This window comes from Schistocerca piceifrons, unplaced genomic scaffold (assembly GCF_021461385.2).
Source record: "Schistocerca piceifrons isolate TAMUIC-IGC-003096 unplaced genomic scaffold, iqSchPice1.1 HiC_scaffold_1878, whole genome shotgun sequence".
Taxonomy (NCBI): Eukaryota; Metazoa; Arthropoda; class Insecta; order Orthoptera; family Acrididae; genus Schistocerca; species Schistocerca piceifrons.
In genome coordinates this window covers 91354-118166 of record NW_025727765.1, presented here as the reverse complement: position 1 = coordinate 118166, position 26813 = coordinate 91354, and the positions used below count along the sequence as shown (strand labels likewise).

The 26813-nt window shown below is 53.3% G+C and overlaps 1 protein-coding gene across 1 annotated transcript; it reads right to left on the bottom strand.

The window, feature by feature from the left end:
- Window positions 1–283: 283 nt before the first annotated feature.
- Window positions 284–3797, bottom strand: LOC124741163. The gene is made up of 4 exons (XM_047248673.1): window positions 3503–3797; window positions 2243–3402; window positions 983–2137; window positions 284–877 (listed from the first exon to the last, which is right to left on the bottom strand). Exons 1-4 carry the CDS (start codon window positions 3795–3797, stop codon window positions 284–286), a joined length of 3204 nt encoding a protein of 1067 aa, XP_047104629.1.
- Window positions 3798–26813: the final 23016 nt, after the last annotated feature.

Below are 26813 nucleotides of genomic sequence, written 5' to 3'. Positions count from 1 at the left end.
CTGTCGTCGCAATCCGTGCTGTCTTAGCAAGCCGTGCTGTCCTTGCAAGCTTTGCTGTCGGTGCAAGCTTTGCTGTCGGTGCAAGCTGTGCTGTCCGCACAAGTTGTGCTGTCCTCGCAAGTTGAGCTGTCCTCTCAAGTTGAGCTGCCCTCTGAAGTTGAGCTGCCCTCGCAAGTTGAGCTGTCCTCTCAAGTTGAGCTGTCATCTCAGGTTGAGCTGTCCTCTCAAGTTGAGCTGTCCTCTGAAGTTGAGCTGTCCTCTCAAGTTGAGCTGTCCTCTAAAGTTAAGCTGTCCTCTCAAGTTGAGCTGTCTTCTCTAGTTGATCTGTCCTCTCTAGTTGAGCTGCCCTCTCTAGTTCAGCTGTCTTTCCTAGTTGAGCTGTCCTCTCTAGTTGAGCTGTCCTCTCTAGTTGAGCTGTCCTCTCTAGTTGAGCTGTCCTCTCAAGTTGAGCTGTCCTCTCAAGTTGAGCTGCCCTATCAAGTTGAGCTGCCCTCTCAAGTTGAGCTGCCCTCTGAAGTTGAGCTGCCCTTTTAAGTTGAGCTCTCCTCTTAAGTTGAGCTGTCCTCTCAAGTTGAGCTATCCTCTCAAGATGAGCTGTCCTCTCTAGTTGAGCTGTCCTCTCAAGTTGTGCTGTTGTCTCAAACTGAGCTGTCGTCTCAAGTTGAGCCGTCCTCTCAAGTTGAGCTGTCTTCTCAAGTTGTGCTCTCCTCTCAAGTTGAGCTGTCCTGGCAGGTTGAGCTGTTCTCGTAAGTCTAGCTGTCCTAGCAAGTTGAGCTGTCCTCGCAAGTTGAGCTGTCCTCTCAAGTTGATCTGTCCTCTCTAGTTGATCTGTCCTCTCTAGTTGAGCACTCCTCACAAGTTTAGCTGTCCCCGCAAGCTGTGCTGTCCCCACAAGGTGTGCTGTTCTCGCAAGCTATGCTGTCCTCGCAAGCTGTGCTGTCCTCGCAAGCTGTGCAGTTCTCGCAAGCTATGCTGTCCTCACAAGCTGTGCTGTCCTCGCAATCTGTGCTGTCCTCGCAAGCTGTGCTGTCCTCGCAAGCTGTGCTGTCCTTGCAAGCTGTGCTGTCCTCACAAGCAGTGATGTCCTCACAAGCTGTGCTGTCCTCGCAAGCTGTGCTGTCCTCACAACCTGTGCTGTCCTCGCAACCCGTGCTGTCCTCGCAAGCCGTGCTGTCCTCGCCAGCCGACCTGTCCTCGCAAATCGTACTGTCCTCGCTAGCCGTGCTGTCCTCACAAGCTGTGCTGTCCTTGCAAGCTTTGCTATCATCGCAACTTGTGCTGTCCTCTCAAGTAGTGCTGTCCTCTCAAGTTGAGCTGTCCTCGCAAGTTGAGCTCTCCTTGCAAGCTGCGCTGTCCTCGCAAGCTGTGCTGTCCTCGCAAGCTGTGCCGTCCTCGCAAGCTGTGCTGTCCTCCCAAGTTGTGCTGTTAGTGCAAGTTGTGCTGTCCTCGCAAGTTGTACTGTCCTCTCAAGTTGTGCTGCCCTCTCAAGTTGTGCTGTCCTCCCAAGTTGTGCTGTCCTCTCAAGTGTAGCTGTCCTCTCAAGTTGAGCTGACCTCTCAATATGAGCTGTCCTCTCAAGTTGAGCTGTCCTCTCAAATCGAGCTGTCCTCTCAAGTTGAGCTGTCCTCTCAAATTGAGCTGTCCTCTCAAGTTGAGGTATCTTCTCAAGTTGAGGTGTCCTTTCAAGTTGAGGTGTCCTCTCAGGTTGAGGTGTCCTCTCAAAATGAGGTGTCCTCTCAAGTTGAGCTGTCCTCTCAAGTTGAGGCGTCCTCTCAAGTTGAGCTGTCCTCTCAAGTAGAGCTGTCCTCTCAAGTAGAGCTGTCCTCTCAAGTTGAGCTATCCGCTCTAGTGGAGCTGTCGTCTCAAGTTGAGCTGTCCTCTCAAGTTGTGCTGTTGTCTCAAACTGAGCTGTCGTCTCAAGTTGAGCCGTCCTCTCAAGTTGAGCTGTCTTCTCAAGTTGTGCTCTCCTCTCAAGTTGAGCTGTCCTGGCAGGTTGAGCTGTTCTCGTAAGTCTAGCTGTCCTAGCAAGTTGAGCTGTCCTCGCAAGTTGAGCTGTCCTCTCAAGTTGATCTGTCCTCTCTAGTTGATCTGTCCTCTCTAGTTGAGCACTCCTCACAAGTTTAGCTGTCCCCGCAAGCTGTGCTGTCCCCACAAGGTGTGCTGTTCTTGCAAGCTATGCTGTCCTCGCAAGCTGTGCTGTCCTCGCAAGCTGTGCAGTTCTCGCAAGCTATGCTGTCCTCACAAGCTGTGCTGTCCTCGCAATCTGTGCTGTCCTCGCAAGCTGTGCTGTCCTCGCAAGCTGTGCTGTCCTTGCAAGCTGTGCTGTCCTCACAAGCAGTGATGTCCTCGCAAGCTGTGCTGTCCTCGCAAGCTGTGCTGTCCTCACAACCTGTGCTGTCCTCGCAACCCGTGCTGTCCTCGCAAGCCGTGCTGTCCTCGCCAGCCGACCTGTCCTCGCAAATCGTACTGTCCTCGCTAGCCGTGCTGTCCTCACAAGCTGTGCTGTCCTTGCAAGCTTTGCTATCATCGCAACTTGTGCTGTCCTCTCAAGTAGTGCTGTCCTCTCAAGTTGAGCTGTCCTCGCAAGTTGAGCTCTCCTTGCAAGCTGCGCTGTCCTCGCAAGCTGTGCTGTCCTCGCAAGCTGTGCCGTCCTCGCAAGCTGTGCTGTCCTCCCAAGTTGTGCTGTTAGTGCAAGTTGTGCTGTCCTCGCAAGTTGTACTGTCCTCTCAAGTTGTGCTGCCCTCTCAAGTTGTGCTGTCCTCCCAAGTTGTGCTGTCCTCTCAAGTGTAGCTGTCCTCTCAAGTTGAGCTGACCTCTCAATATGAGCTGTCCTCTCAAGTTGAGCTGTCCTCTCAAATCGAGCTGTCCTCTCAAGTTGAGCTGTCCTCTCAAATTGAGCTGTCCTCTCAAGTTGAGGTATCTTCTCAAGTTGAGGTGTCCTTTCAAGTTGAGGTGTCCTCTCAGGTTGAGGTGTCCTCTCAAAATGAGGTGTCCTCTCAAGTTGAGCTATCCTCTCAAGTTGAGGTGTCCTCTCAAGTTGAGCTGTCCTCTCAAGTAGAGCTGTCCTCTCAAGTAGAGCTGTCCTCTCAAGTTGAGCTATCCGCTCTAGTGGAGCTGTCCTCTCAAGTTGAGCTGTCCTCTCAAGTTGTGCTGTTGTCTCAAACTGAGCTGTCGTCTCAAGTTGAGCCGTCCTCACAAGTTGAGCTGTCTTCTCAAGTTGTGCTCTCCTCTCAAGTTGAGCTGTCCTGGCAGGTTGAGCTGTTCTCGTAAGTCTAGCTGTCCTAGCAAGTTGAGCTGTCCTCGCCAGTTGATCTGTCCTCTCAAGTTGATCTGTCCTCTCTAGTTGATCTGTCCTCTCTAGTTGAGCACTCCTCTCAAGTTTAGCTGTCCCCGCAAGCTGTGCTGTCCCCACAAGGTGTGCTGTTCTCGCAAGCTATGCTGTCCTCGCAAGCTGTGCTGTCCTCGCAAGCTGTGCAGTTCTCGCAAGCTATGCTGTCCTCACAAGCTGTGCTGTCCTCGCAATCTGTGCTGTCCTCGCAAGCTGTGCTGTCCTCGCAAGCTGTGCTGTCCTCACAAGATGTGCTCTCCTCGCAAGCTGTGCAGTCCTTGCAAGCTGTGCTGTCTTCGCAAGCTGTGCTGTCCACGCAAGCTGTGCTGTCCTCGCAAGCTGTGCTGTCATCGGAAGCTTTGCTGTCCTCGGAAGCTGTGCTGTCCTCGGAAGCTGTGCTGTCCTTGAAAGCTTTGCTGTCCTCGCAATCTGTCCTGTCCTCACAACCTGTGCTGTCCTCGCAAGCCATGCTGTCCTCGCTTGCCGTGCTGTCCTCGCAACCCGTGCTGTCCTCGCAACCCGTGCTGTCCTCACACGCCGTGCTGTCCACGCAAGCCGTGCTGTCCTTGCAAGCCGTGCTGTCCTGGAAAGGCGTGCTGTCCTCGCAAGCCGTGCTGTCATCACAAACTTTGCTGTCCTCTCAAGCTTTGCTGTCCTCACAAGCTTTGCTGTCCTCGCAAGTTGTGCTGTCCTCGCAAGTTGTGCTGTCCTCTCAAGTTGAGCTGTCCTCTCAAGTTGAGCTGTCCTCTCTAGTTGAGCTGTTCTCTCACGTTGAGCTGTCCTCACAAGTTGAGCTGTTCTCTCAAGTTGAGCTGTCCTATCAAGCAGTGCTGTCCTCGCAAGCTGTGCTGTCCTCGCAAACTGTGCTGTCCTCGCAAGCTGTGCTGTCCTCACAAGCTGTGCTGTCCTCGCAAGCTGTGCTGTCCTCACAAGCCGTGCTGTCCTTGCAAGCTGTGCTGTCCTCGCAAGCTGTGCTGTCCTCGCAAGCTGTGCAGTCCTCACAAGCTGTGCTGTCCTCGCAAGCTGTGCTGTCCTAGAAAGCCGTGCTGTCCCGGCAAGCTGTGCTGTCCTCACAAGCTTTGCTGTCCTCGCAAGTTGTGCTTTCCTCTCAAGTAGTGCTGTCCTCTCAAGTTGAGCTGTCCTCTCAAGTTAAGCTGTCCTCTCAGGCTGAGCTGTCCTCTCAAGTTGAGCTGTCCTGTCAAGTTGAGCTGTCCTCTCAAGTTGTGCTGTCCTTTCATGTTGTGCCGTCCTCTCAAGTTGAGCTGTCTTCTCAAGTTGAGCTGTCCTCTCAAGTTGAGCTGTCCTCTCAACTTGAGCTGTCCTCTCAAGTTGAGCTGTCCTCTCAAGTTGAGCTGTCCTCTCAACTTGAGCTGTCCTCTCAACTTGAGCTGACCTCTCAAGTTGCGCTGTCTTCTCTAGTTGAGCTGTCCTCTCAACTTGAGCTGTCCTCTGAAGTTGAGCTGTCCTCTGAAGTTGAGCTGTCCTCTCAAGTTAAGCTGTCCTCTCAAGTTGAGCTGTCCTCTCAAGTTGAGATGTCCTCTTAAGTTGACCTCTCCTTCAAGTTGAGCTGTCCTCTGATGTTGAGCTGTCCTCTCTAGATGAGCTGTCTTCTCCAGATGAGCTGTCCTCTCTAGATGAGCTGTCCTCTCAAGTTGAGCTGTCCTCTCAAGTTGAGCTGTCCTCTCAAGTTAAGCTGTCCACTCAAGTTGAGCTGTCCTCTCAAGTTGAGCTGTCCTCTCAAGTTGAGCTGTCCTCTCAAAATGAGCTGTCCTTGCAAGCCGTGCTGTCCTCGCAAGCCATGCTGTCCTTGCAAGCCGTGCTGTCCTTGCAAGCCGTGCTGTCCTCGCAAGCTGTGCTGTCCTCGCAAGCCGTGCTGTCCTCGCAAGCCGTGCTGTCCTCGGAAGACGTGCTGTCCACGCAAGCCTTGCTGTCCTCGCAAGCCATGCTGTCATCACAAACTTTGCTGTCCTCTCAAGCTTTGCTGTCCTCGCAAGCTTTGCTGTCCTCGCAAGTTGTGCTGTCCTCGCAAGTTGTGCTGTCCTCTCAAGTTGAGCTGTCCTCTCAAGTTGAGCTGTCCTCTACAGTTGAGCTGTCCTCTACAGTTGGACTGTCCTCTCAAGTTGAGCTGTCCTCTCAGGTTGAGGTGTCCTCTCAGGTTGAGATTTCCTCTCAAGTTGAGCTGCCCTCTCAAGTTGAGCTGCCCTCTCAAGTTGAGCTGCCCTCTCAAGTTGAGCTGCCCTCCCAAGTTGAGCTGTCCTCTCAAGTTGAGCTGTCCTCTCAAGTTGAGCTGTCCTCTCAAGATGAGCTGCCCTCTCTAGTTGAGCTGTCCTCTCAAGTTGAGCTGTCCTCTCAAGTTGAGCTGTCCTCTCAAGTTGAGATGTCCTCTCAAGTTGACCTCTCCTTCAAGTTGAGCTGTCCTCTGATGTTGAGCTGTCCTCTCTAGATGAGCTGTCCTCTGTAGATGAGCTGTCCTCTCAAGTTGAGCTGTCCTCTCAAGTTGAGCTGCCCTCTCAAGTTGAGCTGTCCTCTCAAGTTAAGCTGTCCTCTCAAGTTGAGCTGTCCTCTCAGGTTGAGCTGTCCTCTAAGTTGAGCTGTCCTCTCAAGTTGAGCTGTCCTCTCAAGTTGAGCTGTCCTCGCAAGCCGTGCTGTCCTCGCAAGTTGTGCTGTCATCGCAAGCTGTGCTGTCCTTGCAAGCCGTGCTGTCCTTGCAAGCCGTGCTGTCCTCGCAAGCTGTGCTGTCCTCGCAAGCCGTGCTGTCCTCGCAAGCCGTGCTGTCCTCGGAAGACGTGCTGTCCACGCAAGCCTTGCTGTCCTCGCAAGCCATGCTGTCATCACAAACTTTGCTGTCCTCTCAAGCTTTGCTGTCCTCGCAAGCTTTGCTGTCCTCGCAAGTTGTGCTGTCCTCGCAAGTTGTGCTGTCCTCTCAAGTTGAGCTGTCCTCTCAAGTTGAGCTGTCCTCTACAGTTGAGCTGTCCTCTACAGTTGGACTGTCCTCTCAAGTTGAGCTGTCCTCTCAGGTTGAGGTGTCCTCTCAGGTTGAGATTTCCTCTCAAGTTGAGCTGCCCTCTCAAGTTGAGCTGCCCTCTCAAGTTGAGCTGCCCTCTCAAGTTGAGCTGCCCTCCCAAGTTGAGCTGTCCTCTCAAGTTGAGCTGTCCTCTCAAGTTGAGCTGTCCTCTCAAGATGAGCTGCCCTCTCTAGTTGAGCTGTCCTCTCAAGTTGAGCTGTCCTCTCAAGTTGAGCTGTCCTCTCAAGTTGAGATGTCCTCTCAAGTTGACCTCTCCTTCAAGTTGAGCTGTCCTCTGATGTTGAGCTGTCCTCTCTAGATGAGCTGTCCTCTGTAGATGAGCTGTCCTCTCAAGTTGAGCTGTCCTCTCAAGTTGAGCTGCCCTCTCAAGTTGAGCTGTCCTCTCAAGTTAAGCTGTCCTCTCAAGTTGAGCTGTCCTCTCAGGTTGAGCTGTCCTCTCAAGTTGAGCTGTCCTCTCAAGTTGAGCTGTCCTCTCAAGTTGAGCTGTCCTCGCAAGCCGTGCTGTCCTCGCAAGTTGTGCTGTCATCGCAAGCTGTGCTGTCCTCGCAAGCTGTGCTGTCCTCGCAAGCTGTGCTGTCCTCGCAAGCTGTGCTGTCCTAGCAAGCCGAGCTGTCCTCGCAAGCCGTGCTGTCCTCGCAAGCCATGCTGTCCTCACAAGCCGTGCTGTCCTCGCAAGCCGTGCTGTCCTCGGAAGCCATGCTGTCCACGCAAGCCTTGCTGTCCTCGCAAGCCGTGCTGTCCTCACAAGTTTTGCTGTCCACACAAGCTTTGCTGTCCTCGCAAGCTTTGCTGTCCTCGCAAGTTGTGCTGTCCTCGCAAGTTGTGCTGTCCTCTCAAGTTGTGCTGTCCTCTCGAGTTGAGCTGTCCTCTCAAGTTGAGCTGTCCTCTCAAGTTGAGCTGTCCTCTCAAGTTGAGCTGTCCTCTCAAGTTGAGGTGTCCTCTCAAGTTGAGCTGTCCTCTACAGTTCTGCTGTCCTCTACAGTTCTGCTGTCCTCTACAGTTGGACTGTCCTCTCAAGTTGAGCTGTCCTCTCAGGTTGAGGTGTCCTCTCAGCTTGAGATTTCCTCTCAAGTTGAGCTGTACACTCAAGTTGAGCTACCCTCTCAAGTTGAGCTGCCCACTCAAGTTGAGCTGCCCTCTCAAGTTGAGCTGCCCTCTCAAGTTGAGCTGCCCTCTCAAGTTGAGCTGCCCTCTGAAGTTGAGCTGCCCTTTTAAGTTGAGCTGTCCTCTTAAGTTGTGCTGTCCTCTCTAGTTGAGCTGTCCTCTCAAGTTGAGCTGTCCTCTCAAGTTGAGCTGCCCTATCAAGTTGAGCTGCCCTCTCAAGTTGAGCTGCCCTCTGAAGTTGAGCTGCCCTTTTAAGTTGAGCTGTCCTCTCAAGTTGAGCTGTCCTCTCAAGATGAGATTTCCTCTCAAGTTGAGCTGTACACTCAAGTTGAGCTGCCCTCTCAAGTTGAGCTGCGTTCTCAAGTTGAGCTGCCCTCTCAAGTTGAGCTGCCCTCTGAAGTTGAGCTGCCCTTTTAAGTTGACCTGTCCTCTCAAGTTGAGCTGCTCTCGCAACCTGTGCTGTCCTCGCAAGCCGTGCTGTCCTCGCAAGCCGTGCTGTCGTCGCAATCCGTGCTGTCCTCGCAAGCCGTGCTGTCCTTGCAAGCTTTGCTGTCAGTGCAAGCTTTGCTGTCGGCGCAAGCTGTGGTGTCCTCCCAAGTTGTGCTGTCCTCGCAAGTTGTGCTGTCCTCTCAAGTTGTGCTGTCCTCTCAAATTGAGCTGTCCTCTCAAGTTGAGCTGCCCTCTCAAGTTGAGCTGCCCTCTCAAGCTGAGCTGCCCTCTGAAGTTGAGCTGCCCTCTGAAGTTGAGCTGCCCTCTCAAGTTGAGCTGCCCTCTCAAGTTGAGCTGTCCTCTAAAGTTGAATTGTCCTCTCAAGTTGAACTGTCCTTTAAAGTTGAGCTGTCCTCTCTAGTTGAGCTGTCCTCTCAGGTTGAGCTTTCCTCTCAGGTTGAGCTGTCCTCTCAAGTTGAGCTGTCCTCGCAATCTGTGCTGTCCCCGCAAGGTGTGCTGTCCCCGCAAGCTGTGCTGTCCCCGCAAGCTGTGCTGTCCCCGCAACCTGTGTTGTCCTCGCAAGCTGTGCTGTCCCTGCAAGCTGTGCTGCTCTCTCAAGCTGTGCTGTCCGCGCAAGCCGTGCTGTCCTCGCAAGCCGTGCTGTCGTCGCAATCCGTGCTGTCTTAGCAAGCCGTGCTGTCCTTGCAAGCTTTGCTGTCGGTGCAAGCTTTGCTGTCGGTGCAAGCTGTGCTGTCCGCACAAGTTGTGCTGTCCTCGCAAGTTGAGCTGTCCTCTCAAGTTGAGCTGCCCTCTGAAGTTGAGCTGCCCTCGCAAGTTGAGCTGTCCTCTCAAGTTGAGCTGTCATCTCAGGTTGAGCTGTCCTCTCAAGTTGAGCTGTCCTCTGAAGTTGAGCTGTCCTCTCAAGTTGAGCTGTCCTCTAAAGTTAAGCTGTCCTCTCAAGTTGAGCTGTCTTCTCTAGTTGATCTGTCCTCTCTAGTTGAGCTGTCCTCTCTAGTTCAGCTGTCTTTCCTAGTTGAGCTGTCCTCTCTAGTTGAGCTGTCCTCTCTAGTTGAGCTGTCCTCTCTAGTTGAGCTGTCCTCTCAAGTTGAGCTGTCCTCTCAAGTTGAGCTGCCCTATCAAGTTGAGCTGCCCTCTCAAGTTGAGCTGCCCTCTGAAGTTGAGCTGCCCTTTTAAGTTGAGCTCTCCTCTTAAGTTGAGCTGTCCTCTCAAGTTGAGCTATCCTCTCAAGATGAGCTGTCCTCTCTAGTTGAGCTGTCCTCTCAAGTTGAGCTGTACACTCAAGTTGAGCTGCCCTCTCAAGTTGAGCTGCCCTCTCAAGTTGAGCTGCCCTCTCAAGTTGAGCTGCCCTCTGAAGTTGAGCTGCCCTTTTAAGTTGAGCTGTCCTCTTAAGTTGAGCTGTCCTCTTAAGTTGTGCTGTCCTCTCTAGTTGAGCTGTCCTCTCAAGTTGAGCTGTCCTCTCAAGTTGAGCTGCCCTATCAAGTTGAGCTGCCCTCTCAAGTTGAGCTGCCCTCTGAAGTTGAGCTGCCCTTTTAAGTTGAGCTGTCCTCTCAAGTTGAGCTGTCCTCTCAAGATGAGATTTCCTCTCAAGTTGAGCTGTACACTCAAGTTGAGCTGCCCTCTCAAGTGAGCTGCGTTCTCAAGTTGAGCTGCCCTCTCAAGTTGACCTGCCCTCTGAAGTTGAGCTGCCCTTTTAAGTTGACCTGTCCTCTCAAGTTGAGCTGCTCTCGCAACCTGTGCTGTCCTCGCAAGCCGTGCTGTCCTCGCAAGCCGTGCTGTCGTCGCAATCCGTGCTGTCCTCGCAAGCCGTGCTGTCCTTGCAAGCTTTGCTGTCTGTGCAGGCTTTGCTGTCGGCGCAAGCTGTGGTGTCCTCCCAAGTTGTGCTGTCCTCGCAAGTTGTGCTGTCCTCTCAAGTTGTGCTGTCCTCTCAAATTGAGCTGTCCTCTCAAGTTGAGCTGCCCTCTCAAGTTGAGCTGCCATCTCAAGCTGAGCTGCCCTCTGAAGTTGAACTGCCCTCTGAAGTTGAGCTGCCCTCTCAAGTTGAGCTGCCCTCTCAAGTTGAGCTGTCCTCTCAAGTTGAATTGTCCTCTCAAGTTGAGCTGTCCTCTAAAGTTGAGCTGTCCTCTCTAGTTGAGCTGTCCTCTCAGGTTGAGCTTTCCTCTCAGGTTGAGCTGTCCTCTCAAGTTGAGCTGTCCTCGCAATCTGTGCTGTCCCCGCAAGGTGTGCTGTCCCCGCAAGCTGTGCTGTCCCCGCAAGCTGTGCTGTCCCCGCAACCTGTGTTGTCCTCGCAAGCTGTGCTGTCCCTGCAAGCTGTGCTGCTCTCTCAAGCTGTGCTGTCCTCGCAAGCCGTGCTGTCCTCGCAAGCCGTGCTGTCGTCGCAATCCGTGCTGTCTTAGCAAGCCGTGCTGTCCTTGCAAGCTTTGCTGTCGGTGCAAGCTTTGCTGTCGGTGCAAGCTGTGCTGTCCGCACAAGTTGTGCTGTCCTCGCAAGTTGTGCTGTCCTCTCAAGTTGAGCTGTCCTCTCTAGTTGAGCTGTCCTCTCTAGTTGAGCTGTCCTCTCAAGTTGAGCTGTCCTCTCAAGTTGAGCTGTCCTCTCAAGTTGAGCTGTCATCTCAGGTTGAGCTGTCCTCTCAAGTTGAGCTGTCCTCTCAAGTTGAGCTGTCCTCTCAAGTTGAGCTGTCCTCTAAAGTTAAGCTGTCCTCTCAAGTTGAGCTGTCTTCTCTAGTTGATCTGTCCTCTCTAGTTGAGCTGTCCTCTCTAGTTCAGCTGTCTTCCCTAGTTGAGCTGTCCTCTCTAGTTGAGCTGTCCTCTCTAGTTGAGCTGTCCTCTCTAGTTGAGCTGTCCTCTCAAGTTGAGCTGTCCTCTCAAGTTGAGATGTCATCTCAAGTTGACCTCTCCTTCAAGTTGAGCTGTCCTCTGATGTTGAGCTGTCCTCTCTAGATGAGCTGTCCTCTCTGGATGAGCTGTCCTCTCAAGTTGAGCTGTCCTCTCAAGTTGAGCTGCCCTCTGAAGTTGAGCTGTCCTCTCAAGTTAAGCTGTCCTCTGAAGTTGAGCTGTCCTCTGAAGTTCAGCTGTCCTCTTAAGTTGAGCTATCCTCGCATGCTGTGCTCTCCTCGCAAGCTGTGCTGTCCTCGCAAGCCGTGCTGTCCTTGCAAGCCATGCTGCCCTCGCAAGCTGTGCTGTCCTCGCAAGTCGTGCTGTCCTTGCAAGCCGTGCTGTCCTCACAAGCTTTGCTGTCCTCGCAAGCTTTGCTGTCCTCGCAAGTTGTGCTGTCCTCGCAAGTTGTGCTGTCCTCTCAAGTTGAGCTGTCCTCTAAAGTTGAGCTGTCCTCTCTAGCTGAGTTGTCCTCTCAGGTTGAGCTTTCCTCTCAGGTTGAGCTGTCCTCCCAAGTTGAGCTGTCCTCGCAATCTGTGCTGTCCTCGCAAGCTGTGCTGTCCTCGCAAGCTGTGCTGTCCTTGCAAGCTGTGCTGTCCTCACAAGCAGTGATGTCCTCGCAAGCTGTGCTGTCCTCGCAAGCTGTGCTGTCCTCACAACCTGTGCTGTCCTCGCAACCCGTGCTGTCCTCGCAAGCCGTGCTGTCCTCGCCAGCCGACCTGTCCTCGCAAATCGTACTGTCCTCGCTAGCCGTGCTGTCCTCACAAGCTGTGCTGTCCTTGCAAGCTTTGCTATCATCGCAACTTGTGCTGTCCTCTCAAGTAGTGCTGTCCTCTCAAGTTGAGCTGTCCTCGCAAGTTGAGCTCTCCTTGCAAGCTGCGCTGTCCTCGCAAGCTGTGCTGTCTTCGCAAGCTGTGCCGTCCTCGCAAGCTGTGCTGTCCTCCCAAGTTGTGCTGTTAGTGCAAGTTGTGCTGTCCTCGCAAGTTGTACTGTCCTCTCAAGTTGTGCTGCCCTCTCAAGTTGTGCTGTCCTCCCAAGTTGTGCTGTCCTCTCAAGTGTAGCTGTCCTCTCAAGTTGAGCTGACCTCTCAATATGAGCTGTCCTCTCAAGTTGAGCTGTCCTCTCAAATCGAGCTGTCCTCTCAAGTTGAGCTGTCCTCTCAAATTGAGCTGTCCTCTCAAGTTGAGGTATCTTCTCAAGTTGAGGTGTCCTTTCAAGTTGAGGTGTCCTCTCAGGTTGAGGTGTCCTCTCAAAATGAGGTGTCCTCTCAAGTTGAGCTATCCTCTCAAGTTGAGGTGTCCTCTCAAGTTGAGCTGTCCTCTCAAGTAGAGCTGTCCTCTCAAGTAGAGCTGTCCTCTCAAGTTGAGCTATCCGCTCTAGTGGAGCTGTCCTCTCAAGTTGAGCTGTCCTCTCAAGTTGTGCTGTTGTCTCAAACTGAGCTGTCGTCTCAAGTTGAGCCGTCCTCACAAGTTGAGCTGTCTTCTCAAGTTGTGCTCTCCTCTCAAGTTGAGCTGTCCTGGCAGGTTGAGCTGTTCTCGTAAGTCTAGCTGTCCTAGCAAGTTGAGCTGTCCTCGCCAGTTGATCTGTCCTCTCAAGTTGATCTGTCCTCTCTAGTTGATCTGTCCTCTCTAGTTGAGCACTCCTCTCAAGTTTAGCTGTCCCCGCAAGCTGTGCTGTCCCCACAAGGTGTGCTGTTCTCGCAAGCTATGCTGTCCTCGCAATCTGTGCTGTCCTCGCAAGCTGTGCTGTCCTCGCAAGCTGTGCTGTCCTCACAAGATGTGCTCTCCTCGCAAGCTGTGCAGTCCTTGCAAGCTGTGCTGTCTTCGCAAGCTGTGCTGTCCACGCAAGCTGTGCTGTCCTCGCAAGCTGTGCTGTCATCGGAAGCTTTGCTGTCCTCGGAAGCTGTGCTGTCCTCGGAAGCTGTGCTGTCCTTGAAAGCTTTGCTGTCCTCGCAATCTGTCCTGTCCTCACAACCTGTGCTGTCCTCGCAAGCCATGCTGTCCTCGCTTGCCGTGCTGTCCTCGCAACCCGTGCTGTCCTCGCAACCCGTGCTGTCCTCACACGCCGTGCTGTCCACGCAAGCCGTGCTGTCCTTGCAAGCCGTGCTGTCCTGGAAAGGCGTGCTGTCCTCGCAAGCCGTGCTGTCATCACAAACTTTGCTGTCCTCTCAAGCTTTGCTGTCCTCACAAGCTTTGCTGTCCTCGCAAGTTGTGCTGTCCTCGCAAGTTGTGCTGTCCTCTCAAGTTGAGCTGTCCTCTCAAGTTGAGCTGTCCTCTCTAGTTGAGCTGTTCTCTCACGTTGAGCTGTCCTCACAAGTTGAGCTGTTCTCTCAAGTTGAGCTGTCCTATCAAGCAGTGCTGTCCTCGCAAGCTGTGCTGTCCTCGCAAACTGTGCTGTCCTCGCAAGCTGTGCTGTCCTCACAAGCTGTGCTGTCCTCGCAAGCTGTGCTGTCCTCACAAGCCGTGCTGTCCTTGCAAGCTGTGCTGTCCTCGCAAGCTGTGCTGTCCTCGCAAGCTGTGCAGTCCTCACAAGCTGTGCTGTCCTCGCAAGCTGTGCTGTCCTAGAAAGCCGTGCTGTCCCGGCAAGCTGTGCTGTCCTCACAAGCTTTGCTGTCCTCGCAAGTTGTGCTTTCCTCTCAAGTAGTGCTGTCCTCTCAAGTTGAGCTGTCCTCTCAAGTTAAGCTGTCCTCTCAGGCTGAGCTGTCCTCTCAAGTTGAGCTGTCCTGTCAAGTTGAGCTGTCCTCTCAAGTTGTGCTGTCCTTTCATGTTGTGCCGTCCTCTCAAGTTGAGCTGTCTTCTCAAGTTGAGCTGTCCTCTCAAGTTGAGCTGTCCTCTCAACTTGAGCTGTCCTCTCAAGTTGAGCTGTCCTCTCAAGTTGAGCTGTCCTCTCAACTTGAGCTGTCCTCTCAACTTGAGCTGACCTCTCAAGTTGCGCTGTCTTCTCTAGTTGAGCTGTCCTCTCAACTTGAGCTGTCCTCTGAAGTTGAGCTGTCCTCTGAAGTTGAGCTGTCCTCTCAAGTTAAGCTGTCCTCTCAAGTTGAGCTGTCCTCTCAAGTTGAGATGTCCTCTTAAGTTGACCTCTCCTTCAAGTTGAGCTGTCCTCTGATGTTGAGCTGTCCTCTCTAGATGAGCTGTCTTCTCCAGATGAGCTGTCCTCTCTAGATGAGCTGTCCTCTCAAGTTGAGCTGTCCTCTCAAGTTGAGCTGTCCTCTCAAGTTAAGCTGTCCACTCAAGTTGAGCTGTCCTCTCAAGTTGAGCTGTCCTCTCAAGTTGAGCTGTCCTCTCAAAATGAGCTGTCCTTGCAAGCCGTGCTGTCCTCGCAAGCCATGCTGTCCTTGCAAGCCGTGCTGTCCTTGCAAGCCGTGCTGTCCTCGCAAGCTGTGCTGTCCTCGCAAGCCGTGCTGTCCTCGCAAGCCGTGCTGTCCTCGGAAGACGTGCTGTCCACGCAAGCCTTGCTGTCCTCGCAAGCCATGCTGTCATCACAAACTTTGCTGTCCTCTCAAGCTTTGCTGTCCTCGCAAGCTTTGCTGTCCTCGCAAGTTGTGCTGTCCTCGCAAGTTGTGCTGTCCTCTCAAGTTGAGCTGTCCTCTCAAGTTGAGCTGTCCTCTACAGTTGAGCTGTCCTCTACAGTTGGACTGTCCTCTCAAGTTGAGCTGTCCTCTCAGGTTGAGGTGTCCTCTCAGGTTGAGATTTCCTCTCAAGTTGGGCTGCCCTCTCAAGTTGAGCTGCCCTCTCAAGTTGAGCTGCCCTCTCAAGTTGAGCTGCCCTCCCAAGTTGAGCTGTCCTCTCAAGTTGAGCTGTCCTCTCAAGTTGAGCTGTCCTCTCAAGATGAGCTGCCCTCTCTAGTTGAGCTGTCCTCTCAAGTTGAGCTGTCCTCTCAAGTTGAGCTGTCCTCTCAAGTTGAGATGTCCTCTCAAGTTGACCTCTCCTTCAAGTTGAGCTGTCCTCTGATGTTGAGCTGTCCTCTCTAGATGAGCTGTCCTCTCAAGTTGAGCTGTCCTCTCAAGTTGAGCTGCCCTCTCAAGTTGAGCTGTCCTCTCAAGTTAAGCTGTCCTCTCAAGTTGAGCTGTCCTCTCAGGTTGAGCTGTCCTCTCAAGTTGAGCTGTCCTCTCAAGTTGAGCTGTCCTCTCAAGTTGAGCTGTCCTCGCAAGCCGTGCTGTCCTCGCAAGTTGTGCTGTCATCGCAAGCTGTGCTGTCCTTGCAAGCCGTGCTGTCCTTGCAAGCCGTGCTGTCCTCGCAAGCTGTGCTGTCCTCGCAAGCCGTGCTGTCCTCGCAAGCCGTGCTGTCCTCGGAAGACGTGCTGTCCACGCAAGCCTTGCTGTCCTCGCAAGCCATGCTGTCATCACAAACTTTGCTGTCCTCTCAAGCTTTGCTGTCCTCGCAAGCTTTGCTGTCCTCGCAAGTTGTGCTGTCCTCGCAAGTTGTGCTGTCCTCTCAAGTTGAGCTGTCCTCTCAAGTTGAGCTGTCCTCTACAGTTGAGCTGTCCTCTACAGTTGGACTGTCCTCTCAAGTTGAGCTGTCCTCTCAGGTTGAGGTGTCCTCTCAGGTTGAGATTTCCTCTCAAGTTGAGCTGCCCTCTCAAGTTGAGCTGCCCTCTCAAGTTGAGCTGCCCTCTCAAGTTGAGCTGCCCTCCCAAGTTGAGCTGTCCTCTCAAGTTGAGCTGTCCTCTCAAGTTGAGCTGTCCTCTCAAGATGAGCTGCCCTCTCTAGTTGAGCTGTCCTCTCAAGTTGAGCTGTCCTCTCAAGTTGAGCTGTCCTCTCAAGTTGAGATGTCCTCTCAAGTTGACCTCTCCTTCAAGTTGAGCTGTCCTCTGATGTTGAGCTGTCCTCTCTAGATGAGCTGTCCTCTGTAGATGAGCTGTCCTCTCAAGTTGAGCTGTCCTCTCAAGTTGAGCTGCCCTCTCAAGTTGAGCTGTCCTCTCAAGTTAAGCTGTCCTCTCAAGTTGAGCTGTCCTCTCAGGTTGAGCTGTCCTCTCAAGTTGAGCTGTCCTCTCAAGTTGAGCTGTCCTCTCAAGTTGAGCTGTCCTCGCAAGCCGTGCTGTCCTCGCAAGTTGTGCTGTCATCGCAAGCTGTGCTGTCCTCGCAAGCTGTGCTGTCCTCGCAAGCTGTGCTGTCCTCGCAAGCTGTGCTGTCCTAGCAAGCCGAGCTGTCCTCGCAAGCCGTGCTGTCCTCGCAAGCCATGCTGTCCTCACAAGCCGTGCTGTCCTCGCAAGCCGTGCTGTCCTCGGAAGCCATGCTGTCCACGCAAGCCTTGCTGTCCTCGCAAGCCGTGCTGTCCTCACAAGTTTTGCTGTCCACACAAGCTTTGCTGTCCTCGCAAGCTTTGCTGTCCTCGCAAGTTGTGCTGTCCTCGCAAGTTGTGCTGTCCTCTCAAGTTGTGCTGTCCTCTCGAGTTGAGCTGTCCTCTCAAGTTGAGCTCTCCTCTCAAGTTGAGCTGTCCTCTCAAGTTGAGCTGTCCTCTCAAGTTGAGGTGTCCTCTCAAGTTGAGCTGTCCTCTACAGTTCTGCTGTCCTCTACAGTTCTGCTGTCCTCTACAGTTGGACTGTCCTCTCAAGTTGAGCTGTCCTCTCAGGTTGAGGTGTCCTCTCAGCTTGAGATTTCCTCTCAAGTTGAGCTGTACACTCAAGTTGAGCTACCCTCTCAAGTTGAGCTGCCCACTCAAGTTGAGCTGCCCTCTCAAGTTGAGCTGCCCTCTCAAGTTGAGCTGCCCTCTCAAGTTGAGCTGCCCTCTGAAGTTGAGCTGCCCTTTTAAGTTGAGCTGTCCTCTTAAGTTGTGCTGTCCTCTCTAGTTGAGCTGTCCTCTCAAGTTGAGCTGTCCTCTCAAGTTGAGCTGCCCTATCAAGTTGAGCTGCCCTCTCAAGTTGAGCTGCCCTCTGAAGTTGAGCTGCCCTTTTAAGTTGAGCTGTCCTCTCAAGTTGAGCTGTCCTCTCAAGATGAGATTTCCTCTCAAGTTGAGCTGTACACTCAAGTTGAGCTGCCCTCTCAAGTTGAGCTGCGTTCTCAAGTTGAGCTGCCCTCTCAAGTTGAGCTGCCCTCTGAAGTTGAGCTGCCCTTTTAAGTTGACCTGTCCTCTCAAGTTGAGCTGCTCTCGCAACCTGTGCTGTCCTCGCAAGCCGTGCTGTCCTCGCAAGCCGTGCTGTCGTCGCAATCCGTGCTGTCCTCGCAAGCCGTGCTGTCCTTGCAAGCTTTGCTGTCAGTGCAAGCTTTGCTGTCGGCGCAAGCTGTGGTGTCCTCCCAAGTTGTGCTGTCCTCGCAAGTTGTGCTGTCCTCTCAAGTTGTGCTGTCCTCTCAAATTGAGCTGTCCTCTCAAGTTGAGCTGCCCTCTCAAGTTGAGCTGCCCTCTCAAGCTGAGCTGCCCTCTGAAGTTGAGCTGCCCTCTGAAGTTGAGCTGCCCTCTCAAGTTGAGCTGCCCTCTCAAGTTGAGCTGTCCTCTCAAGTTGAATTGTCCTCTCAAGTTGAGCTGTCCTTTAAAGTTGAGCTGTCCTCTCTAGTTGAGCTGTCCTCTCAGGTTGAGCTTTCCTCTCAGGTTGAGCTGTCCTCTCAAGTTGAGCTGTCCTCGCAATCTGTGCTGTCCCCGCAAGGTGTGCTGTCCCCGCAAGCTGTGCTGTCCCCGCAAGCTGTGCTGTCCCCGCAACCTGTGTTGTCCTCGCAAGCTGTGCTGTCCCTGCAAGCTGTGCTGCTCTCTCAAGCTGTGCTGTCCGCGCAAGCCGTGCTGTCCTCGCAAGCCGTGCTGTCGTCGCAATCCGTGCTGTCTTAGCAAGCCGTGCTGTCCTTGCAAGCTTTGCTGTCGGTGCAAGCTTTGCTGTCGGTGCAAGCTGTGCTGTCCGCACAAGTTGTGCTGTCCTCGCAAGTTGAGCTGTCCTCTCAAGTTGAGCTGCCCTCTGAAGTTGAGCTGCCCTCGCAAGTTGAGCTGTCCTCTCAAGTTGAGCTGTCATCTCAGGTTGAGCTGTCCTCTCAAGTTGAGCTGTCCTCTGAAGTTGAGCTGTCCTCTCAAGTTGAGCTGTCCTCTAAAGTTAAGCTGTCCTCTCAAGTTGAGCTGTCTTCTCTAGTTGATCTGTCCTCTCTAGTTGAGCTGCCCTCTCTAGTTCAGCTGTCTTTCCTAGTTGAGCTGTCCTCTCTAGTTGAGCTGTCCTCTCTAGTTGAGCTGTCCTCTCTAGTTGAGCTGTCCTCTCAAGTTGAGCTGTCCTCTCAAGTTGAGCTGCCCTATCAAGTTGAGCTGCCCTCTCAAGTTGAGCTGCCCTCTGAAGTTGAGCTGCCCTTTTAAGTTGAGCTCTCCTCTTAAGTTGAGCTGTCCTCTCAAGTTGAGCTATCCTCTCAAGATGAGCTGTCCTCTCTAGTTGAGCTGTCCTCTCAAGTTGAGCTGTACACTCAAGTTGAGCTGCCCTCTCAAGTTGAGCTGCCCTCTCAAGTTGAGCTGCCCTCTCAAGTTGAGCTGCCCTCTGAAGTTGAGCTGCCCTTTTAAGTTGAGCTGTCCTCTTAAGTTGAGCTGTCCTCTTAAGTTGTGCTGTCCTCTCTAGTTGAGCTGTCCTCTCAAGTTGAGCTGTCCTCTCAAGTTGAGCTGCCCTATCAAGTTGAGCTGCCCTCTCAAGTTGAGCTGCCCTCTGAAGTTGAGCTGCCCTTTTAAGTTGAGCTGTCCTCTCAAGTTGAGCTGTCCTCTCAAGATGAGATTTCCTCTCAAGTTGAGCTGTACACTCAAGTTGAGCTGCCCTCTCAAGTTGAGCTGCGTTCTCAAGTTGAGCTGCCCTCTCAAGTTGACCTGCCCTCTGAAGTTGAGCTGCCCTTTTAAGTTGACCTGTCCTCTCAAGTTGAGCTGCTCTCGCAACCTGTGCTGTCCTCGCAAGCCGTGCTGTCCTCGCAAGCCGTGCTGTCGTCGCAATCCGTGCTGTCCTCGCAAGCCGTGCTGTCCTTGCAAGCTTTGCTGTCTGTGCAGGCTTTGCTGTCGGCGCAAGCTGTGGTGTCCTCCCAAGTTGTGCTGTCCTCGCAAGTTGTGCTGTCCTCTCAAGTTGTGCTGTCCTCTCAAATTGAGCTGTCCTCTCAAGTTGAGCTGCCCTCTCAAGTTGAGCTGCCATCTCAAGCTGAGCTGCCCTCTGAAGTTGAACTGCCCTCTGAAGTTGAGCTGCCCTCTCAAGTTGAGCTGCCCTCTCAAGTTGAGCTGTCCTCTCAAGTTGAATTGTCCTCTCAAGTTGAGCTGTCCTCTAAAGTTGAGCTGTCCTCTCTAGTTGAGCTGTCCTCTCAGGTTGAGCTTTCCTCTCAGGTTGAGCTGTCCTCTCAAGTTGAGCTGTCCTCGCAATCTGTGCTGTCCCCGCAAGGTGTGCTGTCCCCGCAAGCTGTGCTGTCCCCGCAAGCTGTGCTGTCCCCGCAACCTGTGTTGTCCTCGCAAGCTGTGCTGTCCCTGCAAGCTGTGCTGCTCTCTCAAGCTGTGCTGTCCTCGCAAGCCATGCTGTCCTCGCAAGCCGTGCTGTCGTCGCAATCCGTGCTGTCTTAGCAAGCCGTGCTGTCCTTGCAAGCTTTGCTGTCGGTGCAAGCTTTGCTGTCGGTGCAAGCTGTGCTGTCCGCACAAGTTGTGCTGTCCTCGCAAGTTGTGCTGTCCTCTCAAGTTGAGCTGTCCTCTCTAGTTGAGCTGTCCTCTCTAGTTGAGCTGTCCTCTCAAGTTGAGCTGTCCTCTCAAGTTGAGCTGTCCTCTCAAGTTGAGCTGTCATCTCAGGTTGAGCTGTCCTCTCAAGTTGAGCTGTCCTCTCAAGTTGAGCTGTCCTCTCAAGTTGAGCTGTCCTCTAAAGTTAAGCTGTCCTCTCAAGTTGAGCTGTCTTCTCTAGTTGATCTGTCCTCTCTAGTTGAGCTGTCCTCTCTAGTTCAGCTGTCTTCCCTAGTTGAGCTGTCCTCTCTAGTTGAGCTGTCCTCTCTAGTTGAGCTGTCCTCTCTAGTTGAGCTGTCCTCTCAAGTTGAGCTGTCCTCTCAAGTTGAGATGTCATCTCAAGTTGACCTCTCCTTCAAGTTGAGCTGTCCTCTGATGTTGAGCTGTCCTCTCTAGATGAGCTGTCCTCTCTGGATGAGCTGTCCTCTCAAGTTGAGCTGTCCTCTCAAGTTGAGCTGCCCTCTGAAGTTGAGCTGTCTTCTCAAGTTAAGCTGTCCTCTGAAGTTGAGCTGTCCTCTGAAGTTCAGCTGTCCTCTTAAGTTGAGCTATCCTCGCATGCTGTGCTCTCCTCGCAAGCTGTGCTGTCCTCGCAAGCCGTGCTGTCCTTGCAAGCCATGCTGTCCTCGCAAGCTGTGCTGTCCTCGCAAGTCGTGCTGTCCTTGCAAGCCGTGCTGTCCTCACAAGCTTTGCTGTCCTCGCAAGCTTTGCTGTCCTCGCAAGTTGTGCTGTCCTCGCAAGTTGTGCTGTCCTCTCAAGTTGAGCTGTCCTCTAAAGTTGAGCTGTCCTCTCTAGCTGAGTTGTCCTCTCAGGTTGAGCTTTCCTCTCAGGTTGAGCTGTCCTCCCAAGTTGAGCTGTCCTCGCAATCTGTGCTGTCCTCGCAAGCTGTGCTGTCCTCGCAAGCTGTGCTGTCCTTGCAAGCTGTGCTGTCCTCACAAGCAGTGATGTCCTCGCAAGCTGTGCTGTCCTCGCAAGCTGTGCTGTCCTCACAACCTGTGCTGTCCTCGCAACCCGTGCTGTCCTCGCAAGCCGTGCTGTCCTCGCCAGCCGACCTGTCCTCGCAAATCGTACTGTCCTCGCTAGCCGTGCTGTCCTCACAAGCTGTGCTGTCCTTGCAAGCTTTGCTATCATCGCAACTTGTGCTGTCCTCTCAAGTAGTGCTGTCCTCTCAAGTTGAGCTGTCCTCGCAAGTTGAGCTCTCCTTGCAAGCTGCGCTGTCCTCGCAAGCTGTGCTGTCCTCGCAAGCTGTGCCGTCCTCGCAAGCTGTGCTGTCCTCCCAAGTTGTGCTGTTAGTGCCAGTTGTGCTGTCCTCGCAAGTTGTACTGTCCTCTCAAGTTGTGCTGCCCTCTCAAGTTGTGCTGTCCTCCCAAGTTGTGCTGTCCTCTCAAGTGTAGCTGTCCTCTCAAGTTGAGCTGACCTCTCAATATGAGCTGTCCTCTCAAGTTGAGCTGTCCTCTCAAATCGAGCTGTCCTCTCAAGTTGAGCTGTCCTCTCAAATTGAGCTGTCCTCTCAAGTTGAGGTATCTTCTCAAGTTGAGGTGTCCTTTCAAGTTGAGGTGTCCTCTCAGGTTGAGGTGTCCTCTCAAAATGAGGTGTCCTCTCAAGTTGAGCTATCCTCTCAAGTTGAGGTGTCCTCTCAAGTTGAGCTGTCCTCTCAAGTAGAGCTGTCCTCTCAAGTAGAGCTGTCCTCTCAAGTTGAGCTATCCGCTCTAGTGGAGCTGTCCTCTCAAGTTGAGCTGTCCTCTCAAGTTGTGCTGTTGTCTCAAACTGAGCTGTCGTCTCAAGTTGAGCCGTCCTCACAAGTTGAGCTGTCTTCTCAAGTTGTGCTCTCCTCTCAAGTTGAGCTGTCCTGGCAGGTTGAGCTGTTCTCGTAAGTCTAGCTGTCCTAGCAAGTTGAGCTGTCCTCGCCAGTTGATCTGTCCTCTCAAGTTGATCTGTCCTCTCTAGTTGATCTGTCCTCTCTAGTTGAGCACTCCTCTCAAGTTTAGCTGTCCCCGCAAGCTGTGCTGTCCCCACAAGGTGTGCTGTTCTCGCAAGCTATGCTGTCCTCGCAAGCTGTGCTGTCCTCGCAAGCTGTGCAGTTCTCGCAAGCTATGCTGTCCTCACAAGCTGTGCTGTCCTCGCAATCTGTGCTGTCCTCGCAAGCTGTGCTGTCCTCGCAAGCTGTGCTGTCCTCACAAGATGTGCTCTCCTCGCAAGCTGTGCAGTCCTTGCAAGCTGTGCTGTCTTCGCAAGCTGTGCTGTCCACGCAAGCTGTGCTGTCCTCGCAAGCTGTGCTGTCATCGGAAGCTTTGCTGTCCTCGGAAGCTGTGCTGTCCTCGGAAGCTGTGCTGTCCTTGAAAGCTTTGCTGTCCTCGCAATCTGTCCTGTCCTCACAACCTGTGCTGTCCTCGCAAGCCATGCTGTCCTCGCTTGCCGTGCTGTCCTCGCAACCCGTGCTGTCCTCGCAACCCGTGCTGTCCTCACACGCCGTGCTGTCCACGCAAGCCGTGCTGTCCTTGCAAGCCGTGCTGTCCTGGAAAGGCGTGCTGTCCTCGCAAGCCGTGCTGTCATCACAAACTTTGCTGTCCTCTCAAGCTTTGCTGTCCTCACAAGCTTTGCTGTCCTCGCAAGTTGTGCTGTCCTCGCAAGTTGTGCTGTCCTCTCAAGTTGAGCTGTCCTCTCAAGTTGAGCTGTCCTCTCTAGTTGAGCTGTTCTCTCACGTTGAGCTGTCCTCACAAGTTGAGCTGTTCTCTCAAGTTGAGCTGTCCTATCAAGCAGTGCTGTCCTCGCAAGCTGTGCTGTCCTCGCAAACTGTGCTGTCCTCGCAAGCTGTGCTGTCCTCACAAGCTGTGCTGTCCTCGCAAGCTGTGCTGTCCTCACAAGCCGTGCTGTCCTTGCAAGCTGTGCTGTCCTCGCAAGCTGTGCTGTCCTCGCAAGCTGTGCAGTCCTCACAAGCTGTGCTGTCCTCGCAAGCTGTGCTGTCCTAGAAAGCCGTGCTGTCCCGGCAAGCTGTGCTGTCCTCACAAGCTTTGCTGTCCTCGCAAGTTGTGCTTTCCTCTCAAGTAGTGCTGTCCTCTCAAGTTGAGCTGTCCTCTCAAGTTAAGCTGTCCTCTCAGGCTGAGCTGTCCTCTCAAGTTGAGCTGTCCTGTCAAGTTGAGCTGTCCTCTCAAGTTGTGCTGTCCTTTCATGTTGTGCCGTCCTCTCAAGTTGAGCTGTCTTCTCAAGTTGAGCTGTCCTCTCAAGTTGAGCTGTCCTCTCAACTTGAGCTGTCCTCTCAAGTTGAGCTGTCCTCTCAAGTTGAGCTGTCCTCTCAACTTGAGCTGTCCTCTCAACTTGAGCTGACCTCTCAAGTTGCGCTGTCTTCTCTAGTTGAGCTGTCCTCTCAACTTGAGCTGTCCTCTGAAGTTGAGCTGTCCTCTGAAGTTGAGCTGTCCTCTCAAGTTAAGCTGTCCTCTCAAGTTGAGCTGTCCTCTCAAGTTGAGATGTCCTCTTAAGTTGACCTCTCCTTCAAGTTGAGCTGTCCTCTGATGTTGAGCTGTCCTCTCTAGATGAGCTGTCTTCTCCAGATGAGCTGTCCTCTCTAGATGAGCTGTCCTCTCAAGTTGATCTGTCCTCTCAAGTTGAGCTGTCCTCTCAAGTTAAGCTGTCCACTCAAGTTGAGCTGTCCTCTCAAGTTGAGCTGTCCTCTCAAGTTGAGCTGTCCTCTCAAAATGAGCTGTCCTTGCAAGCCGTGCTGTCCTCGCAAGCCATGCTGTCCTTGCAAGCCGTGCTGTCCTTGCAAGCCGTGCTGTCCTCGCAAGCTGTGCTGTCCTCGCAAGCCGTGCTGTCCTCGCAAGCCGTGCTGTCCTCGGAAGACGTGCTGTCCACGCAAGCCTTGCTGTCCTCGCAAGCCATGCTGTCATCACAAACTTTGCTGTCCTCTCAAGCTTTGCTGTCCTCGCAAGCTTTGCTGTCCTCGCAAGTTGTGCTGTCCTCGCAAGTTGTGCTGTCCTCTCAAGTTGAGCTGTCCTCTCAAGTTGAGCTGTCCTCTACAGTTGAGCTGTCCTCTACAGTTGGACTGTCCTCTCAAGTTGAGCTGTCCTCTCAGGTTGAGGTGTCCTCTCAGGTTGAGATTTCCTCTCAAGTTGAGCTGCCCTCTCAAGTTGAGCTGCCCTCTCAAGTTGAGCTGCCCTCTCAAGTTGAGCTGCCCTCCCAAGTTGAGCTGTCCTCTCAAGTTGAGCTGTCCTCTCAAGTTGAGCTGTCCTCTCAAGATGAGCTGCCCTCTCTAGTTGAGCTGTCCTCTCAAGTTGAGCTGTCCTCTCAAGTTGAGCTGTCCTCTCAAGTTGAGATGTCCTCTCAAGTTGACCTCTCCTTCAAGTTGAGCTGTCCTCTGATGTTGAGCTGTCCTCTCTAGATGAGCTGTCCTCTGTAGATGAGCTGTCCTCTCAAGTTGAGCTGTCCTCTCAAGTTGAGCTGCCCTCTCAAGTTGAGCTGTCCTCTCAAGTTAAGCTGTCCTCTCAAGTTGAGCTGTCCTCTCAGGTTGAGCTGTCCTCTCAAGTTGAGCTGTCCTCTCAAGTTGAGCTGTCCTCTCAAGTTGAGCTGTCCTCGCAAGCCGTGCTGTCCTCGCAAGTTGTGCTGTCATCGCAAGCTGTGCTGTCCTTGCAAGCCGTGCTGTCCTTGCAAGCCGTGCTGTCCTCGCAAGCTGTGCTGTCCTCGCAAGCCGTGCTGTCCTCGCAAGCCGTGCTGTCCTCGGAAGACGTGCTGTCCACGCAAGCCTTGCTGTCCTCGCAAGCCATGCTGTCATCACAAACTTTGCTGTCCTCTCAAGCTTTGCTGTCCTCGCAAGCTTTGCTGTCCTCGCAAGTTGTGCTGTCCTCGCAAGTTGTGCTGTCCTCTCAAGTTGAGCTGTCCTCTCAAGTTGAGCTGTCCTCTACAGTTGAGCTGTCCTCTACAGTTGGACTGTCCTCTCAAGTTGAGCTGTCCTCTCAGGTTGAGGTGTCCTCTCAGGTTGAGATTTCCTCTCAAGTTGAGCTGCCCTCTCAAGTTGAGCTGCCCTCTCAAGTTGAGCTGCCCTCTCAAGTTGAGCTGCCCTCCCAAGTTGAGCTGTCCTCTCAAGTTGAGCTGTCCTCTCAAGTTGAGCTGTCCTCTCAAGATGAGCTGCCCTCTCTAGTTGAGCTGTCCTCTCAAGTTGAGCTGTCCTCTCAAGTTGAGCTGTCCTCTCAAGTTGAGATGTCCTCTCAAGTTGACCTCTCCTTCAAGTTGAGCTGTCCTCTGATGTTGAGCTGTCCTCTCTAGATGAGCTGTCCTCTGTAGATGAGCTGTCCTCTCAAGTTGAGCTGTCCTCTCAAGTTGAGCTGCCCTCTCAAGTTGAGCTGTCCTCTCAAGTTAAGCTGTCCTCTCAAGTTGAGCTGTCCTCTCAGGTTGAGCTGTCCTCTCAAGTTGAGCTGTCCTCTCAAGTTGAGCTGTCCTCTCAAGTTGAGCTGTCCTCGCAAGCCGTGCTGTCCTCGCAAGTTGTGCTGTCATCGCAAGCTGTGCTGTCCTCGCAAGCTGTGCTGTCCTCGCAAGCTGTGCTGTCCTCGCAAGCTGTGCTGTCCTAGCAAGCCGAGCTGTCCTCGCAAGCCGTGCTGTCCTCGCAAGCCATGCTGTCCTCACAAGCCGTGCTGTCCTCGCAAGCCGTGCTGTCCTCGGAAGCCATGCTGTCCACGCAAGCCTTGCTGTCCTCGCAAGCCGTGCTGTCCTCACAAGTTTTGCTGTCCACACAAGCTTTGCTGTCCTCGCAAGCTTTGCTGTCCTCGCAAGTTGTGCTGTCCTCGCAAGTTGTGCTGTCCTCTCAAGTTGTGCTGTCCTCTCGAGTTGAGCTGTCCTCTCAAGTTGAGCTGTCCTCTCAAGTTGAGCTGTCCTCTCAAGTTGAGCTGTCCTCTCAAGTTGAGGTGTCCTCTCAAGTTGAGCTGTCCTCTACAGTTCTGCTGTCCTCTACAGTTCTGCTGTCCTCTACAGTTGGACTGTCCTCTCAAGTTGAGCTGTCCTCTCAGGTTGAGGTGTCCTCTCAGCTTGAGATTTCCTCTCAAGTTGAGCTGTACACTCAAGTTGAGCTACCCTCTCAAGTTGAGCTGCCCACTCAAGTTGAGCTGCCCTCTCAAGTTGAGCTGCCCTCTCAAGTTGAGCTGCCCTCTCAAGTTGAGCTGCCCTCTGAAGTTGAGCTGCCCTTTTAAGTTGAGCTGTCCTCTTAAGTTGTGCTGTCCTCTCTAGTTGAGCTGTCCTCTCAAGTTGAGCTGTCCTCTCAAGTTGAGCTGCCCTATCAAGTTGAGCTGCCCTCTCAAGTTGAGCTGCCCTCTGAAGTTGAGCTGCCCTTTTAAGTTGAGCTGTCCTCTCAAGTTGAGCTGTCCTCTCAAGATGAGATTTCCTCTCAAGTTGAGCTGTACACTCAAGTTGAGCTGCCCTCTCAAGTTGAGCTGCGTTCTCAAGTTGAGCTGCCCTCTCAAGTTGAGCTGCCCTCTGAAGTTGAGCTGCCCTTTTAAGTTGACCTGTCCTCTCAAGTTGAGCTGCTCTCGCAACCTGTGCTGTCCTCGCAAGCCGTGCTGTCCTCGCAAGCCGTGCTGTCGTCGCAATCCGTGCTGTCCTCGCAAGCCGTGCTGTCCTTGCAAGCTTTGCTGTCAGTGCAAGCTTTGCTGTCGGCGCAAGCTGTGGTGTCCTCCCAAGTTGTGCTGTCCTCGCAAGTTGTGCTGTCCTCTCAAGTTGTGCTGTCCTCTCAAATTGAGCTGTCCTCTCAAGTTGAGCTGCCCTCTCAAGTTGAGCTGCCCTCTCAAGCTGAGCTGCCCTCTGAAGTTGAGCTGCCCTCTGAAGTTGAGCTGCCCTCTCAAGTTGAGCTGCCCTCTCAAGTTGAGCTGTCCTCTCAAGTTGAATTGTCCTCTCAAGTTGAGCTGTCCTTTAAAGTTGAGCTGTCCTCTCTAGTTGAGCTGTCCTCTCAGGTTGAGCTTTCCTCTCAGGTTGAGCTGTCCTCTCAAGTTGAGCTGTCCTCGCAATCTGTGCTGTCCCCGCAAGGTGTGCTGTCCCCGCAAGCTGTGCTGTCCCCGCAAGCTGTGCTGTCCCCGCAACCTGTGTTGTCCTCGCAAGCTGTGCTGTCCCTGCAAGCTGTGCTGCTCTCTCAAGCTGTGCTGTCCGCGCAAGCCGTGCTGTCCTCGCAAGCCGTGCTGTCGTCGCAATCCGTGCTGTCTTAGCAAGCCGTGCTGTCCTTGCAAGCTTTGCTGTCGGTGCAAGCTTTGCTGTCGGTGCAAGCTGTGCTGTCCGCACAAGTTGTGCTGTCCTCGCAAGTTGAGCTGTCCTCTCAAGTTGAGCTGCCCTCTGAAGTTGAGCTGCCCTCGCAAGTTGAGCTGTCCTCTCAAGTTGAGCTGTCATCTCAGGTTGAGCTGTCCTCTCAAGTTGAGCTGTCCTCTGAAGTTGAGCTGTCC